Source organism: Apus apus, chromosome 11, assembly GCF_020740795.1.
Source record: "Apus apus isolate bApuApu2 chromosome 11, bApuApu2.pri.cur, whole genome shotgun sequence".
NCBI classification, from domain to species: Eukaryota; Metazoa; Chordata; class Aves; order Apodiformes; family Apodidae; genus Apus; species Apus apus.
This window is the reverse complement of record NC_067292.1, coordinates 10,755,002-10,773,590: the sequence shown is the minus strand read 5'-3', so window position 1 is coordinate 10,773,590 and position 18,589 is coordinate 10,755,002. Positions and strand designations below refer to the sequence as shown.

Below are 18,589 nucleotides of genomic sequence, written 5' to 3'. Positions count from 1 at the left end.
ATACTTTCCAATCATGTCTGCACACTCAAAAACTTTTCCTCTGTGTAAGGGAAAACCAGTGAATGAGAAATAGATGTTATTTTCTAAAAATGCTGCTTTTTCTGCAAGTGCAATATATACTTGTTTGCAGCTTTTTTTGGTAGATTACCTTTTACTCACTAGGGTCTGAGCTTTGCAAATATACTTTACTCATCCCACTTTATTTAGTAGTTTACAGAATTGAAGTTTCAGTCCTTAAATATGTAAATGATTTTTAAAAATAGATTAAGAATTGCAAGAGATAAATTATGTGAAAAACTGTGCTATATTCATGAATCTGATATAATATCCACATAGCACTTACCTTTGTAACTGTACACATAGACCTCTTTGTGTCCAGACTCATGGCAGTTGTCATTTTCATCACCAATTGTTATAGTTAGGGTGTTTGTAGAGCTCATAGCTGGAATCCCACTATCTGTTATAACTACTGGCAGATGAAACACCTTCTGCTTTTCTCTGTCAAAGGACCTCAAAGCAGTTACAGTTGCTGTGTTATTTCCGTTGTCAGTAAGAGAAAAATCTAAAGAATTCTGATAATCTGCTGGCAATGAAAATGTAAAGGGTGGCCCGTTCTCCTCACTGTCCAGATCAAATGCATGAAGCAGTTTTGATGTATGGTTCATATACACTATCTCAGGCCTCAACATATTTTCCCAAACTACAGGCATGTATGGTGCCTCAAACCTTGGTCCATTGTCATTAACATCAAGCAAGTTAATCAAAACTGTAATGCTCCCAGTGTGGGCAGGCGTCCCTTGATCAGAAGCTTGTACAATTAAATTGTATTTTTTAATGATTTCACGATCTAGTGCATTTGCCACAACAACATGACCATACTGGTCAACAGCAAACTGTCCCATTGGATCTGAATCTGACTTTATAGAATATATAATGTTCCCATTCAAACCAGAATCCTTGTCTGTAGCTCTCACCGTCATTACTGTAGTACCTACAGGCACGTTTTCAAATAAAGGGCTTGTCTGAATCAACTGAGAAAGAAAAACTGGGCTGTTGTCATTAGAGTCTTCCACTTCAATCATGCACATTGCAATACTAGAGAAATCAAGATCTTCCACTGTAATAGTAAGATTAAACTGCCTTTCACATGAATTCTCAAAATCCAATTTCTTTTTCACTCGAATTGTGCCACATTGCCATTCTTTGCCATTCTCAATATAAAACTTCTGATCTGGGTCTCCCCCGATGATACTGAATATTAAGTCAGCATTTTCCCCAACATCTGCATCTGTAGCACACACTCGCAGAACTTCTGAGTCAATGGCACTGTTTTCAGGAATTACTGCCTGCCACACCTCTTCTGTGAATTTAGGTACCTGATCATTGATGTCTGCAATCCAGATAGTGGCAGTGCCAGTTCCTGTTAGTCCTCCCCCATCTCTTGCTTCAACAGTAAGAAAATAATTTTCAGTCCTTTCTCTGTCTAGCATTCCCCCTGCTACACGGATTGTACCAGTGTTGGGATTGATTTTAAACATGTCAGCACCAAACTCATTTTTTACATTCTCTGTTATCCTGTAAGTCAGAACAGCATTAAGACCTAAGTTTGGATCATCACTATCAACTGCACCCATTTCCATAACTATGGTGTCTGCAGGAGAATTTTCAAAAACATTTCCATTGCAATCATCAGGCATGCATGGGAACATGGGTGCATTGTCATTTATATCCCACACATTAATAATTACATCAGCAAATCCTGTAAGTCCTTCTCCACCTTCATCAGTAGCCAATACAACAAATCTCCACAGTGCTCTCTCTTCCCGATCCAGCATCTTGTGGGAGTAAATGCTGCCTGTTTTCTCATCTATTGTGAAAATATCAGCTGCACCATGCCCATGCAACGAGTATCTCAAATCTCCTTCACCCATGTTATCAGGATCATTCGCCATAACCTACAAAAGTTTTGAAAACAAAGACATTACAAAACATGCAATGATTGCATTATATACTGTATGTCGATACAGTCTAAAGAAGTCCAAGCACAAGTACCCAACATGCTATGACTGTGTGTGTGCCAGAGGAACGGCAAATTAGAGGTGGCTGAGAGACAATTCAGGGTAAGTAAATATGCTTTCCACAACAATAAGAATGTAGAAATTCTAATTCTAAAATTATATTTTATTTTTTCGTACTTGTAGGAGCAATTTAACTACGCTATTTTGATAGCTACTTTAAAATGTTAATTATTTGCTTTTCAGGATCATAAATGATCGATGCATGATCCATCCTGCTTCTCTACTGTCTTTGCAATTATTTCTCCACTGACAAAAAAAAAAACCCTCAGTAAAACTAAATTTCATTAATATGCCTGTGCTGGATTATTATTAACATAATTGTACCAGAATGATCTGTGCTCTTTCTTTGAAATATTATATTCTCTGAAACTGCATACACTACCTGAAGTACAAAGACTGGTAACCCATCCAGTTCCTCAATTATACTTCCATAGTATTCATTGATAGAGAAAACTGGAGTCTCATCATTTTTATTCATGACATTGATGATGACAACTGCATAATCTTCCCATTTCCCATCTGAGGCCAACAAGTGAATCTCATACATTTTTGTTTCTTCAAAATCCAGTGGTTGGGCAATAAAAATGGCTCCTGTTTCTGGTTCTATATCAAGTACTCCTTCTGTGTTTCCAGCTGTGATCTGATACCGTAATTTAGCATTTGTTCCTGTCAATTACCAACAGTGTCAGAAAACACACCTTGAAGCAGATTGAAACATGTGATGTAAAGGTTAAATAAAAATCATACGATAAGTGATTTTTGGTATTATAGTTTTGTAGTCTTTCATGCAGTTGTGTCAGATTAATTATGAGCATTTTTAGTTCTGGCATGTCAATTATAATTTGTATCTGATTATAAAAGTGTCCTTGCAATGAAGTATTAATTCTTCTTTTACTTATGAACCCTCCAATGCATTGAAGGATCAATATGAGTGGCCAAGGCTATGGGACCAAAAAGACAATTTCTTATTTGCTAAGACAGCATGCAAAAATGAATTATCATAAAATATTTCATACCGTATAACCATTTTGTACTCACTAATCTATGCATAGACTTTACCAACAAACAGGATAATTATGTATTAAGCCAGAGGAGACACTCCTAATAGAACTTCTCAAAATTCCAGAGACAGTAACAATTTGCTTATGGCTTTACATCAAGACTTTTAGCCTTTCTGCAAGCTCTACCTTCACATTACCATTCTTTTCTTCTTCCTCTCTTTCCTAGCTACATCTTTAATAATTTACTTTATTAAAAGGACAGGAATTAAGTGCCATGTATCATCACATCAGGTCCCCTAAGGCAGCCTGAGTAACAAAATAAAAGTTCCTTGAGTAGGTAAATCCTCCTTTGGTATAACTTAGCCACATTTGCCTCAATCTCCTTGAGTGGGTGAGGAATCAAATGTAGTCAGGATGTACTTGCACTTCACCAGACACGCTGTCAGAACAGTCCTTTGGTACTTGTGCAAATAAAGAATGATGGTTTCACCACACAGCAAAGTCAGATTAGTATTGCACCATGGCCAAAAGATGGAATTCTGTACCATTCCCTCTCTCATTTATGACTGGTTATGTACTTATTTTCACACGACTTACAGCTGAATTCCTGACTGATCTGTAGATAAAGCAATATAGCTAAGACTTACAATAAGCATTTAGGAAGTCTAGATTCAAATATGAGAATGTGTACCAAAAAAAAACCCAAATATGAAAAAACAATGCACCTATACTGTCTGTGGAAAAAGCAAATGAATCTCACTGAAATCAAGCCTGACTCATTCTGCCTAACCAGGACATTTTTATTTACGCCCATTTAGAAGAAAAATTTGTATTTGCTGCCACAGAAATTATTCCTCATCATCCCACATTAATGCATTGTCTTGAAAATAAGACTTATGCCTCACAGCTCCATTATAAAATAACGTGCATGCCTAATCAGTTCACACTTTAAGTATTTTTAAAATCTAGAGACAAAAAGACATCTTCCTTTCTAACACCACTACCTATGTCTTGGTGTGCTGAAATTAACTCATTAATATTTTAGACATAGCTATGGAGAATTCCAACACTTTACCTTCATCTTGGTCATTAGCAGTGACTGTAATGACAGTCCAGCCCACATCCTGGTCTTCACCCACATTCACTTCATAGACACTCTGAGTGAAGACAGGCTTGTTATCATTCACATCGCTGATCAAAATGCGCACATAGGCTGTGCCTACAGAGATGAGATACAAGAGATTAAAATACTCAGCTGTGCCACTTCTGTCAGCCCCAATTCCTTAAACTGCCTTGTTGCACATTAAATGAAGACGAATATGCAGACAATACAGAAACAAACCCTTAGGGTTGTGAACAATATATATACCAATATTACTCAAAAGTACTTGGATATCAAATGAATGTCACATTCAATTTGTTGAAACAAATATGTGAATAATTGATGCCTAATATGGCAATTGCACAGTTTTTAATCATAACCTTTTGCCCTGAAGCCACAAAAGCCAAATTTTAAGTCTGTATTTAAGCACAGCCATCAGTTGAGAACTGGATTTTCTACTTTGAACTTTCCTGCTTTATGCTTCGTAATTACTTTTGACTGAATGCAGTAACATGTGCAGTACTTTGAGAAACACCTCCACTACCCAAAGATCTGCACCCTACAGAGAATGGATGCATCTCTGCTAGCTAGGAAATGCTCCCTAAACTCTAACTATGAAACCCTTGTTTTCTTTTTATTTCAGAACAAAAAACTTGGCTGATCATCATATAAAATCTCTCTTCCAGGTCTGACACAAGTGTTCCACAGCCAAACAGTAAAAAAAAACTAAAACAAATCACCAGAACAATGGACACTCTTTCACAAGTACGCTTGAAAAAAAAAGGAAATTAACATTTAATCTTGCATTTCAGAGCTTCGGTTTTCAGAGACCAATCCATGCTTGTCACAGACATCTGTCTCTTACCAGAATTTGGCTTCCCATGTTTTCCAGGTCGAGCTGATTCAGAGCCATCTATGGACATGACTTCTAGAAGATAGGACCCCTTCTTCTCTCTATCAAACACTGACGCCGTGTATATTGAGCCTGACTGTGAGTCCAAGCGAAAATGTGTGTAGTCTCTGCTACTGTCATGTAACAAGGAGTAAGTTATCTATAGGATTAAAAAGAAATTGTTAATCTACACTTCTCTTCTGTTGGATAGTTCACAGCTGAATAAGTACTTAGAGAGGAAGAACAGTTTGTGCTTGAGCCCTTGACCAGGGCCAAAAAAGCTGAGTAAAACTGTCAGCTCAAGCAATGCAGTTTAAAGTCAATTGACTTCCTTGCATGTTGCCCATCGATCTGTCAATGGAAATACATTTCTCTTGTCTAATTAGTTCCTGAGTTCATTAGATCACATTTGCATAGTGCTTGTGCAACAGCACTCAAACTCAACTACATATCCCAGCTACTAATTTAATAGCCACAGGTGAGCTGAATTTGAACTTGCTCAGTATCATGGATCATGTTCTAGTCTCTATTATATATAATTTTTTTCTGTCTCACACCTACTAGTTTTGGTTGCATTTTTCACACAGCAAGGCAGAGAAACATGTAATTAACTACTTTCCTTCATCTCATGTTTCCCTATTAGTCATCCCTTTTCTAGGTTGGAGACTTTACAGAATCACAGAATCTTGGACTTATAGTCTATTTAGCTATTGTTCATACAGACATTATTCCATACTTTTCATCACAGAAGACATAGGTCACCACTTGCTTACCTCACCATTCTGACCAGTGTCAAGGTCAGTGGCAGACACCTGAACAACAAATGTCCCAACACCAGCTCCCTCTTTTACTGAGGCTTCATAAACAGACGAAGTGAAGAATGGGACATTGTCGTTGACATCTGAACATCAAAAAGCACACAGAAAGAAAACTATAAAATTTTAAAGAAAAAAAAAAAGCACAATGATTATACTGTAGCATCACTGAAGAGCTTACACACCTGTTACATTAATATAGACCATAGTGAATGCTGCCAGAGGAACTGCAGCAACATTCTGTGCCCGAACCATCAGCAGAAAGCTCTTTGTTGTTTCATAATCTAATGGCTCAGCTACCAGGATTGAAGCTGAACCATCATGTCTGTTTCGAGTCAAGTAGAAATGAACTGGCATGTTGGTCTCTGGAACAAGTCCCTCTTCCAGGTTGTAAGTCACACGAGGATCACCAAGGGGAGAAGTTGCTTTGATTGTCTGCACAGTTCAGAAAGTTTGTATTATCAACACTTGTCTATGTACAGCAACATTTCTAAAAGCTTTTGTGTATTGACTCCCAGATCTTCAGCACTCAATTGAAAACACCAGGACAAGTATTTCCTGATACCAAATCTTAACCCTGCCTCATACACCTCTAGGCTACGAACAGCTGCAGCCAAGGTTACCAGACATTACATGTCTGCTTACTCACACATTTATCCTAATTTTTCAGTTATTTCATAAAGCTGTTTTGATTACTCATTCCAAGCAAACTGATCAAACCAAATAATCACCACATGTAACACAGGAGCATTAAAAAAAAATTGAAATATCTATAGTGTTGTCCAAATGGGAAAGAAATGAAATAGTTGTTGCACACAGAAATCAGAGCAAAAATATTGTTTAACATTTCTGAAAGAAAACTGATAGCAGATAATTGGTCCCTACAATACACCAAATCGTTATAAAAGCTCACTATATGTAAAGCAAATAAGCAACTATCATTTATGCTATAGCATTAGAGTTATGGACAAACAAGTCTGTCCAAATCTTACCAAAACTGATGCACCTCGTGCAGTATTTTCTGGAATCATAACTTCATAGCTGTCTCTTTCCCACTGAGGAGCTTGGTTTTGTGCACTGGTAATAGCTACTGCAAGTTCAACTGTACTGCTCCTATTACCTCCATCTGTAGCAACAATCTCCCGAATTATAGATGACTTCTGAAGATTAAAAAAGGTTTAATTACAAGGGTTTTGATCAAGACCCTGATGAGCTTTTTTTTTTCCCTCAAAAAATAAATGAATACATAAATTTAAAGGAACACTTAAGAAAACCTGCACAGAAGGAAAACATTCACAATAGCAGAATACAGAACTCAGAATATGAAGTATGTGCAAGGTTGCTGGAAATTCTGCTATTTGCTTTACTTAAGAATGTTGGAAAATATAGCTATTTTTCTCAATAAACCTTAGAAAATTTCACACAAAGTTTAAAACAAATCCCAAAAACCCACTTTTTGGACCTCGGAGTTCCTAAGCTTACCTATCAACAGTATTTTTTACTAGGTCTGCAGGATTCTTAGATCCAATAAGGAAAATACATTAAAAGGCTACACCTTCACCCAAGTTTTGTGCCAGTTAAGTCAAGTCAGGAAGTTAAATTTCAATATTAAAAATAGCTATCAAGTATTTAAAGACTGACATCTCCAACAATATTTTCACTTCAACACACATTTATTTACAACTCTGAGAATATCAAACTGTTTATATGTAGGTATCTAGAACTGACTGAAAGTGCGAAATTTTAGATAACTACATGCAACAATTTTGTTCATTATGCCTTCACCTTCCTGAGGGATAGCTATCCTTAGTTCACCAGGACTAAAAAAAAATCCTCTTGGCAATCTGTATCAGAAGCAAAATTTCACATTCAGGTTTGTGTCTTAACTCATTCCCTGTTAACATAGTAAAAATCCTACACCTGAGTTCTTGCTCCCCTGCTTTTATGGTCTGAGCCCTCCAGTCCTTAGTATTACAATGCTAAAGCTAATGAAATGGGAAGAACAATTTCTCAGAGGCACTGCTGCCAGCTGCTACTTTTCAGCTGAAAGCAGGGCTTGCTTATAGGAAATTCACAATGAACTCATCAGCTAAAAGCATTAGACTCACGTTTGATTTAAACATGACATATTGATCCTTTAATGTGAAGGGGTAACACTGAGGTAAGGACAAACTTGTGACCTCAATCCCTCCTATGATATATTGAGATAGACAGCTTAAAAAGGAAAGCAAGTGCCGTACCTGAGATATGGGTTGGTTCACAAACACCCAGCCTGTGGTAGGATTAATCTGTAAATAATCTGGTTCTGCATTAGCTATGGAATATGTAATGGCAGCATTTGAGCTGTAGTCATCATCATGGGCTGCAACACGAAGAAAGCTGGTCCCAACTCTTGTGTCCTCTCTTAGGAAATCTAATGTAAAGAAAGGATAACTCAAACTGATCATTAATGCACTAAAGTACCATGAATATCTTACTAAGAAATTAAGAAATACTAAAGTAATTATGTATGGAATCTATAACTTCATCTTCCTTGGAACAATAGCCATAAAAATCAAACAATATTTTAAAGAGCTGCTATAACACCAGAGCTATGGATCACATTTGAACTTCATATTATCATATTCTTATTTCTAATGAGATCCTACTATTTCTTTGTCTTGTGTTTTTACTGAGGGTCTAATACACATAAGTGGAATTTTAACTTCTTGCATAAAACCAAAAGAGAAGTATCCCGTTGTCAGAAACTACTTTCTAAGATTTGCACAGTATAACTAACTGAGAGTTATCAGTCTTTATTTTTCTATAAATACTATACATGGCTGTGTCAGGAGAGCCAAAGAATCAAGAAGAAAGGATAAAGCAACAAACAATGAAGAATGATGAAATTCAAATGGGAAAAGGAAAACTAAGTTATGGCAAAAATCTATTAATCAGAAAACATACAGTTAGTGCTCAGTGCTTCAAACTCCCAGGCTTATTACAAGTTCCACATCTCTGTGTAGTACCACATACACTTGGTGTACTCAGGTAAAGAAAGAGACTGCTATGGCTGTTGTTTCAAGGAATTTTCCCGTAATGACACTCAGGAAGGCCTACAAGTCAAGACTGTACTTATTACACTGCACTTTAAACAGAATAATAATTCTGCAATGAATTATGTTAAGTGCATCTCTGCCTGCATCACCTAGTTGGTCTCAAGATATATTGCCAGGAAAGACAAAACCCCAAAATCTTAAACATCAAGTAAGGTCACACTCAGGGCACCAAAACTCTATCCAATGACTCTCAATTACATTCATAGCGGGTGTTTTCAAATCTGGGATCATTGTCATTTTGGTCCAGGATGATGATATTTATCTGGCATATTCCAATGAGTGGTTCTGTTGCCTGATCTGTGGCTGTCACAGTGATAGGATATTCCCTCTGTTTTTCTCGATCAAATACCTGAAGAGTTGTCAGAACTCCTAAAAACAAATTGAATACCAGAGAGTTAAAATACTATGCATTTGACAATATGCTACACTTAGCTGTTGATTTGTTGGCTGATACATTAAGATACAATGCAATATATGAAATACATCTAAAATGTACACTTCAGGTTCAAGGATCCAATCACAAGATTTAACAAATTTCTGAAGTTTAAGTTGCACTGCTCAGCCAGATACAAATCTCACATAGACTTACAACTACATACAAGTTAAGAAGTTAAGAAAATGGAAATTAGTACCACACTAACTTTAAGTGAATGAGTCTATAAAATATTTATTTTGAAGAGCAGAAGTACAGGGTCTTTTATCCTGCAAAAGTTCAGCCTGGATGTAGTCTTGGCCTTCCAAGACTTAGTCTCTTTTCTGTTTGTAAGACTAATGTCATTTGAATAAATCATTTATATGTCATTAGCAATGCTGCAAGATAATATGCACTTAAAATACAGTGGGTTTCTTAAATCTAGTTACAAAAAACACAAGCTATGTCACACAGCAAAACTTCCACATTTCAGGGGAAGTATCAGTTCTAGGTCAGTTTTGGACACATGAAACTTAAAGGGAGAATATTTGCTCAAGCAGTTAATGCAGTTTATATTTTGTTTGCTATCAAAAAATTGAATGAAAAAAAAAAGTGTAATGGACTGGTTTCTATATATGCCAGTATCAGTTCTGATATTCACTTTACCTGTGTCAGGATGAATACTAAATGCTGGCAGGACACCATCTCTGTGCATCAAGCCATATTTCACAATACCATTGGCTCCTTCATCAGCATCAGTGGCTTCAACCTGCAGTACAACTGTCCCTGAAGGCTGGTTTTCCAACACAGAAGCATATTCCTGGTAATAGTGACACTAAAAGAGGGAATGAAAAAAAAAACAGAAAAATCAAGAACTTACTATGCCAATTGATTTAAGGATATACTAGAGGGGAAAAAAATAAATAATGATTAAGCTGCACTTCCATTCACATGCACTGATGTTAATGTTTTAGCTGCATCATGATTAATTTACAGACTTGGCTTGCTATTTTCCAGTTATACAAACAACACATAACATGAGGCCACTAAGCATCTCCAACTATTGAAAAGATTTTGAGAAAATGTTACAGTTGCATATGCTTCCAAATGCAAGTATTTTCCAAAGTATTAGCATAAGTCTGACAAAACAAAGGACCTACACTTGCCCAAACCACTGAATTGCTTTGGGCAAAACAGGGATTTCAATACAAAGTAACTTTGCGAGGACAGATCATTGAGAATTTCCAAGACTGACATGAATAGTCAAAATATGCAGCATTGCCCATGCACATTTTAGACATCAGCATCAAACTTGAAATTTTTGGACAAGAGATCTTTAATATGCATTAACACTCTGAAAACATATGCAAGCATTTATTTTTTACAGACATTACAACTTCAGCTACAACGCTTTCATTCTTCTCTCTCTCATCAGTTCCAGACGTACAATAATCAAAAGAAGCCTATGTAATTTAGAGAGGTATTCTTGGAATATTTTGGAACAAACCCACTGCATAGATAACTGTACCTATCGATTCCTCCTCACATGTATCACACTGAACCTCCAAAAGTCACTCACTCAACCTCATCTTCTATAATGCCAGAGATGAGATATGTTCCATGAAGAGACAGTGCTCACAGGAGCAGTTCTGCCACAAGAGAACAAATCCTGTAAGTCTTAGGTGAAGGATGGGAAAGATGGAGAAGACATGATCATCAGGACTTTAGAAGAGATGAAAGCAGACCACCTCCTGAATAGCTTATCTGCTGCATCACTTGCAGTGGCAACACAGTCTTAAAACATTTACCACACAATACACACAACTAAGTCTCATATATTTACCTTCTGAAAGACAGGTTTGTTACTGTTGACATCATCAATTTTCACAATAACCTGGGCAGTACTTGTAAGAGAATGGGGCCCACCAGAGGCATTATCATCAGTAGCTGTGATATTAAGTACATATTCTGTCCCCTGCAGCTTAGGAAATGGACTTGAACGAAGTCTAAGTAGCCCTGTAAAAACAACAATAGGTTGTGGTTTGGTTATCTTTTTGTTGGGTTTCTTTTTATATCAGCAAATTACTCTTATTCTCCTTACTAGTAAGCATGACAACAAACCATTCTGGTTTACTCATTCACCAATAAACTACAAAGCTGCTAGAGTTTAATCTACCTATGGAATTTTTACTGCAGTCTGATATTAGGACAACTCAACAGGTTAGTTTGTCTGCAGGTATGTCTACAGAGCTAAATGAGACAACAGTTGACCTGCATATATGAGTTTATCTACTTTAGAAGAAAAAAACAAAACAAAAAAAATCCAGAGAAACACTGGGACAGACTTCTGGTTTACCTACACCAGCCCCACCAGCAAGCCTGGCTATATTCTTGTATCATTACTGCAATGAAGCATGTGTGACCATGCCTACTGCTGCAGCTACCAATGCTAACTCAGTTGAAACTAGTACAAATTAATCTCCCTGCAGCACAACCATAGCAGCACATACAGGAATATCCTCAGAAACCCGTACTTTGATACTCTCCCATGCCACTCAAATTACACACCCTATTGGATAGGTCATAAAGGCACTGTCAGAGAAAGATGTATGAAAGATTTGCTAGGAAGGACTACAGCTATCTGAGACTGTGCAGTGAGAAGATGTAATTCTTTTGCTCCATCACCCATCAATCACCTCTATTATTCATCAGGCATAACAGTAATTGCTGTTATGACAGAGTATTGTCACAGTATCTACATCACTCAATTTGCTTGGAAATGTATTCTTCTAGTGGCAGCACTTATTCTTGACACATTTCCATTTCAACTTTGCATTTATATGACAACAGGGTACTGAGTATTCCTCTGATATAATTTCTGAAAAGAAACTGCAAGCCACTGTATAAACCACTACTGGTTTATTAAGCAACAAAAACCCAAAAGTATTTTGAAAAAAATGCTAATGTGTCTAAAATTAAGTTTCAAATACTACAAAAATTCATTTGCATCACATCAGAATCAACAATATGACATATATTATTACCTTTCTCAGGGTCAATAACAAAGTTTCCTTTTTGATTCCCAGACAGGATATCATATGTCACACCATCTCCATCAGGGTCAACAGCATGAACTGTAGCAATCAGTGTGTTTGGGCCCGCATCTTCAGAAACAAAACTCCTGTAGCTGTTAAATTATGACAGCACATTTATGAATTTAGCCAGGAAATAATATAACCAGAACTATGTTTTACAACACCTACTGAGTACCTGTAAAAGGCTACTGCAGAGATTTGTAATTTATTAATACAATTATACTAATAAGATGCTTCTTTGTTAACCACTCAAATGACAGAAGTGATGAAACTATTCATGACTTTCTGTTGCTTCCTCCCCTGCACTTCCACTGCAAACCTTCAGCAGTACTGAAGCTCTTAAGCTTAGCTTCACAGCAAGACCTGGGCTAAATGCAAACAATTGCTCTTTTTTTTTTTCATTTTAAAAAATTAGTTACGGGATTTGCTGAATCAAAACAATCACTTGCTAAGTTAAAGCATCGCTTGCTTCTTATAGCACATTTTTTGACACAAGCTGTCAAAATGCTTTCAATGTAGTCTTTGCACAAGCATGACTAAGATGAGAATCAGATGTGGAGGGTATGTGTATATTGTCATTTTTACAACCATCTCTTCTGAAGTCCAGACACATCACTGACACTGTAAGCTCGTAAGAGACATTATCAGCCTAAGCCGAATGCTCTCTGAAGTAACAAAGCCCCCTGCTTTAGCTAAGTCCCAAATATGTACTATTTTATCTAACTGGATTTAGCATAGGCCAGAGTAAGCATACTACAGACCTGGCCATAGCAGGGTATGGGACTAAGTGAAATGAAATGAGCTCCACTCATTGACATTTATCTCAAGGATTTTATAATTCAGGGGTTATTTAGGGTTCTGTGGTCTAAGCATCTTCCTTTAACAATTATAAATGAGGGATGCAGATTGCTGACTCTAAGTTTAAATTGCCTAATTGAAAGGTAAAATTCCACCATGTACTCTGGATGAGGGCTGAGAGTTGCTTGTTTTTTCTGCTCAGTTTCCTTTGGTGGTGGAAGAGTACTCTTGAAATGTATCATCTGAAATTACTGCACCACCTCTTCCAGTACATATTGGAAAAAAACTAGGTGCAAGATCTGTCAGAAGAGACTGTCTGTACACTACCACTACCTAGCTAGATACTTAAGTCCTAAAGTGCACTGGAAGTTTGCCTCAACTTTAAAATAAAGAACCAAACTTAGAGCTTTTTTATTTTTTTTCCCTACTGGTACTAACAGTCTCTCAGAGTTAAAAAATCATCCCACATTTGTCACTCTGACTCCCAGATTTGATTGACCCGAAGCCAGTTACCCTCCTGTAATGACCCGCCTTCTGACCAAGTTAAAAAAGTAACAGTAAAAGACCAAGATAACAGAGCTTTAAGGACATGTATTTACATTCTCTGAGAAAATTTAGGTGCTTCATCATTGACATTGGAAACATAGATCCTAACAGTTGCTGTTCCAGTCTTCGGCTCTTCCCCTTTATCTACAGCCATAACAACAAACTCGTAAAGGTGGTTGGGTCGCTCATAATCTAACAGTGTTGCTGGAAAAATGGTACCATGAGAGGTAACACTGAAGTCTTGACTCAAAGAGTAATAAAGTATTTCAGCATTCTCTTTGGAGTCGCAGTCTGTGGCTGTCACTATTAAAAGAAAAGAGAAAGACATTGTGGAGATCAAAGTTTGTGAATTGGAATGCTAAGTACTTTAACAAGACTATTAGTATGTAATATAAAACTGTAATAGCATTTGCCTTGGCATGTGGTGCTTGAAATAATTTCTAAAACTGTGCTATTCTCTGTGCTTTTATTGATCTAACCCTTACTTGAAAATACGTTGCTAAAAAAAAAAAAAACAACAAAGTACCTGACTGAATTCAACCACTAGATCTTGCCTTTTGTCTCCTGGATTTAAAGAGCCCTGTACTACGAAGAACATATTCGCACACAGAAATGTGTAATTTCATCTCCATCTGATCTACACTGCTGTTGTAATATCACTCAGATCACACCGTGTGACTGAATGCAAAATATTCACATATATTATTCAACTGATGCAAATTAAATGAATGTGTTCATCAGATCCTACCCATAACCTACAAAAACCTATGCTAAAAGCACAGTTAGTTACCAGAATAGTAAATGACAAACTACCATTAGTACAGGATAAATCAGAAGATAAAAAGTACAACAGTAGGAGGCTATAAAACCCTATTTACTAGGGAACAGCAATTTCCCTGTAGTTTAATTTCCTTTTTCCTCTCAAGATTTATAACAAAGTTTATGTAAGGCCTTTCTACAACTGTTTAGCTGACATAAATTTGTTTTATTGCCAGGACCTGCTTATTAATTTATAAACACTTTCAATATAAGACTTTTTATGGTTTACATAAAAATTCGCAGAGCATCATTACTTAAAGCTTAAGTTACTGGTTACACGGAAGCAGTGCCTTTTTCTCAAGTATCCAAACAAAACTTCACATACAACAGTGAAACTGTGCAGAGGCTTTTGACACTGAAGAATTGTTATTCCCTACAGCAAGCCCACACAGGACTCAAAGACAGGCAGAAAAGGTAAGCTGACGTTTCAGTAATTTCTGATCCAACATCATCCGCTTCCTTCAAAATAGACCCACTGCAGGATTACTACTATAAGCCTGCTGCTGTAATACCAACCCAAACAGAAGTCCTGTAACTTCAAAATCCTACAAAGAAGATTTCCTTCTTTTGTCTCTCATCCCCCACATCATGGCAGTAGTAATTTTGGCCTGACTCTACAAGATGGCATTTGCCTTCAAAGAGTTGCAAACACCTATGCTGGGGCAGGTCATTTTGCCTTCTCAACAGAATTCTAATTAGTGGGAGGAAAAAAAATCGTTATGCCGAAGGTAACAAATAGTTTCAGAAGCACTAACCTTGGAGAAGTGCAGTCGTCATAGCAACTGTTTCAGGAACACCAACTTTGCTGTAAATTGACTGCTGAAATTCAGGGGCACAATCATTCACATCTGTGATTACAACCACAACCTGAATGGAAAAGAGGGAAATATTAAACAGCCAAGTGAATCAAGGCAATGACTTCACTGCACTAGGAACATCAGATGGAAGAATTTCCCAAAAACATCTTTGAGTTTTTTATAACCCACAGCACATAGAATAAACTTTTTTCTTGGATTGCTCTTTTCCTGCTGAGAACTGTTAAAATATGTGATTCCAAAACACTAGGAATTGCCAAGTCCCCTACAGCAACATTTTCCACCCACCCCCTTCATCTCCATTGATTATTTCCTCTTACTAATTTAATGGACCATCTGCTTTCCAAGCATCCTTTTCCATTATTTTATCTTACCTTTCAACACTTCCGTGATTTGTAATACTAAAATTTCTACTGCCAAGCATATTATATGTTAGCAGTATAAATCTCCAAGACCAAGTTCTGAATTCAAATTACAGCAGCATAAACCAGATGTAAATTGAACTGATTATGGTAAAACGACTAAGAAATACAATTCTGCTTCTAAAATCTTTTAAAATGTTCTCTTATTCTTATGTCAAATACGAGTCTACAGTTGCACTGTTTACATTCTAAACAGTAAGGAATGTGTTAAGTCAGTCTTCATGGTGGTTCTTGAGGTATTCTGTATCACAATGCAACAGGCAGATGTACACTCCATCTACCCTCACACAGGTTCATGTAAACTGGGAGTTGCTCTCTCATAACTACCAAGGTTCTATCAGTGTAAAGTAGGTTCAAGTTAAAGTACATCTAGGCTAAATGTATTTGTAAAATAATCTCATAATCCTCTTTCAAGTAATATTCTACCTATCTTCATCTCATGGTATGAAAAAAGGTCAATAGAAATCATCAGTGTCCGTTGTGCTACATCCACTGTTTGTTACACTGACACACTTGATTCACTGTCTCTCTGTGTCCTCCCACTTGTTCCTAATAATTCTGCCTTCTGTTCCCTCTCTAGTGTACATCTTATTTCCCACAGCGGGAACAAAGTGTTACATTGCATGCATTTCCTAGCTCCATGAATCCTGGAATTCAAACAACTGCAGTAACTATATTTAAGTATTTCTGCTGTCAAACAGCTTTCTAAAACACCATGAACCATCATCTTTTAATATCTGTGAGTTTTTCTTATTTTGTCTTTTTACAAGTTCACTTTGTGTTCTTGAGATGAAACAAACAATTTTCTGCTCTGCTTTTGTTTTAAATTGGAATAACCTCAAATATACACATACTTTATGAAGGTTTAGAGTAAGACAAAACTTTATGTTTGGCTTTTGGCTACATTTGTTTCCGTATCTTCCCAGGCAAGGCCCAGAACCTAGGATGGCCCTGCCATTATGATCCATTAGAAATAGCTTTTTCAGTATCAACAGTAAAGAACTTTAAGAGGACCTAAACCAGCTCTCAACATCTACCCACAGACAGAAAGACTTTTAAAATGGACAGGAGAATAGACATAATGAGCTGGGGATATGGGAGCCCCTAGTGAATCTGTGCAGAAAGCTGAAAAGGTTGAAGGAAAATGGAAAAACAGACAGACTGCTAGAAGTTAACACCTACCTCAGCTGCACTACTCAACTGTCCTTCGTTTTCTTCTGCTCTGACCAAAAGATGATACTGGTGTTGGTCACTCTCATAATCCACACTCCGAGTTAAACTGATACCTCCTGTTGCCCGATCAATACTGAATAGACCACTAGGGTTACTTATTAAACTGTAGCTCAGGGATTTCTTTTGATATGATACAGCACTAACTGTAAGAAAGCTGCATTGGGGGAAAAAAAAAAGAGGACAACGTAACACAACATACTGAAAAATATGACAAAAAATACCTATCAGAAATGATTGTGCAATCCCGTAGGTCTGATCAGAGCAATAGTCACTGAAGTCAATGACAGCTGTGCCTAAATACCAAATTCAAACATCTTGTTATACAGTAGTTCTATTTGAGGTTAGACAGATAAAGATAGGATTCTTGGAAACAGAACAAGGTAAGGATTAAAACCACAGGAACTGAGGATCTCCTTTTTCCTGCAACTGAATTTGCCTACTCTAATTTTCTTCTATGGTAGTGATGGTTTTCAGGCAGAAAAATAAAAAATAAATTAAAATGCAAAAGATTCATTTTAATAACAGCACAGTGAGTTTGTTGCTCCAGTCATACCATCCTAAAGCTTCACCAGATAACTGAAAAACAGTGAAAGCCAGTCATTAATAGTGTGCATTTTTCAGGTTATACAAACAATACTGAGGCTTTGGGGAGATCAAACAGAAATTAAACTAGGAACACAATCTTACTGCATTATATTTAACCGTTACTTACAATTTTCCTTGGGGCACACTTTCAGGAACATAAACCAAGTATGATGCATTGGTGAACTGTGGTGGTCGAAATCCAGCAATTACAGAAACAGAGGCTGGAGACCCTCTGCTTCCAAGCTTATCTGCTGCTAGTACAGTCAGTAAATACTCCTTGTCCCTCACCAATGGCAAACCTGTTGTTTTAATCCAGCCAGTGTCCTTCTCAACTTCAAATCTGTCCTCACCACCTAAAAAGAACAGATCCACAAACTGCTGTCAGCAAGGACATTTTTACTTGATTGAGATAAGAATACAGCACCAATTCCTGAGTTGGTTTTGGCTTAGAATCAGCATTCACACAAAAATTCACAAGTTTTAGAACTGAGAAATCAATAATTACATTCATCATTATGTTTCTAATTTGCATTTTACTTCTCTTAACAATTTTCACTCCTCTTTATCCTCCAGTACTTCGCTTGATCCTAAAATATCCTGTACCAGAAAATACCATGTTAAGAGTCCTGGCCAAGAGGAACAAACTCACCTTTGGAGCGTTATTGCTACTCCCCCTCTGAGAAGACAGTTTTCAACTATTAACTGATGTTTCTTTTAAGAGCTCCACAAATAAAATTATTCAGTCCATACTAGCTTTGTAAAGCTAAGGCACAACCCAGAGCCTTAAAAATCTATTAGAAATTAGCCACAACACCCACAACGGAAAAGGAGCATTAACCCTCTCTACCCAATAAACTGTGTTTAAATACTGCCCTATC

The 18,589-nt window shown here is 36.9% G+C and overlaps 1 protein-coding gene across 1 annotated transcript in view; it reads right to left on the bottom strand.

Moving 5' to 3' along the window:
- The window catches only part of LOC127389412 (neural-cadherin-like), a 34,247-nt gene that overhangs the window by 15,132 nt on the left and 526 nt on the right, over positions 1–18,589 (bottom strand). The window contains exons 2-17 of the mRNA XM_051629874.1: positions 17,839–18,064; positions 17,076–17,280; positions 15,412–15,523; positions 13,891–14,140; positions 12,443–12,585; positions 11,242–11,414; positions 10,065–10,233; positions 9,185–9,355; positions 8,129–8,301; positions 6,881–7,048; positions 6,074–6,323; positions 5,847–5,974; positions 5,047–5,233; positions 4,155–4,298; positions 2,461–2,744; positions 344–1,955 (exon numbers count right to left, since the gene is read on the bottom strand). Coding sequence (XP_051485834.1) covers positions 344–1,955; positions 2,461–2,744; positions 4,155–4,298; positions 5,047–5,233; positions 5,847–5,974; positions 6,074–6,323; positions 6,881–7,048; positions 8,129–8,301; positions 9,185–9,355; positions 10,065–10,233; positions 11,242–11,414; positions 12,443–12,585; positions 13,891–14,140; positions 15,412–15,523; positions 17,076–17,280; positions 17,839–18,064 — 4,395 coding nt within the window. The remainder of the gene's footprint in view (positions 1–343; positions 1,956–2,460; positions 2,745–4,154; positions 4,299–5,046; positions 5,234–5,846; positions 5,975–6,073; positions 6,324–6,880; positions 7,049–8,128; positions 8,302–9,184; positions 9,356–10,064; positions 10,234–11,241; positions 11,415–12,442; positions 12,586–13,890; positions 14,141–15,411; positions 15,524–17,075; positions 17,281–17,838; positions 18,065–18,589) is intronic.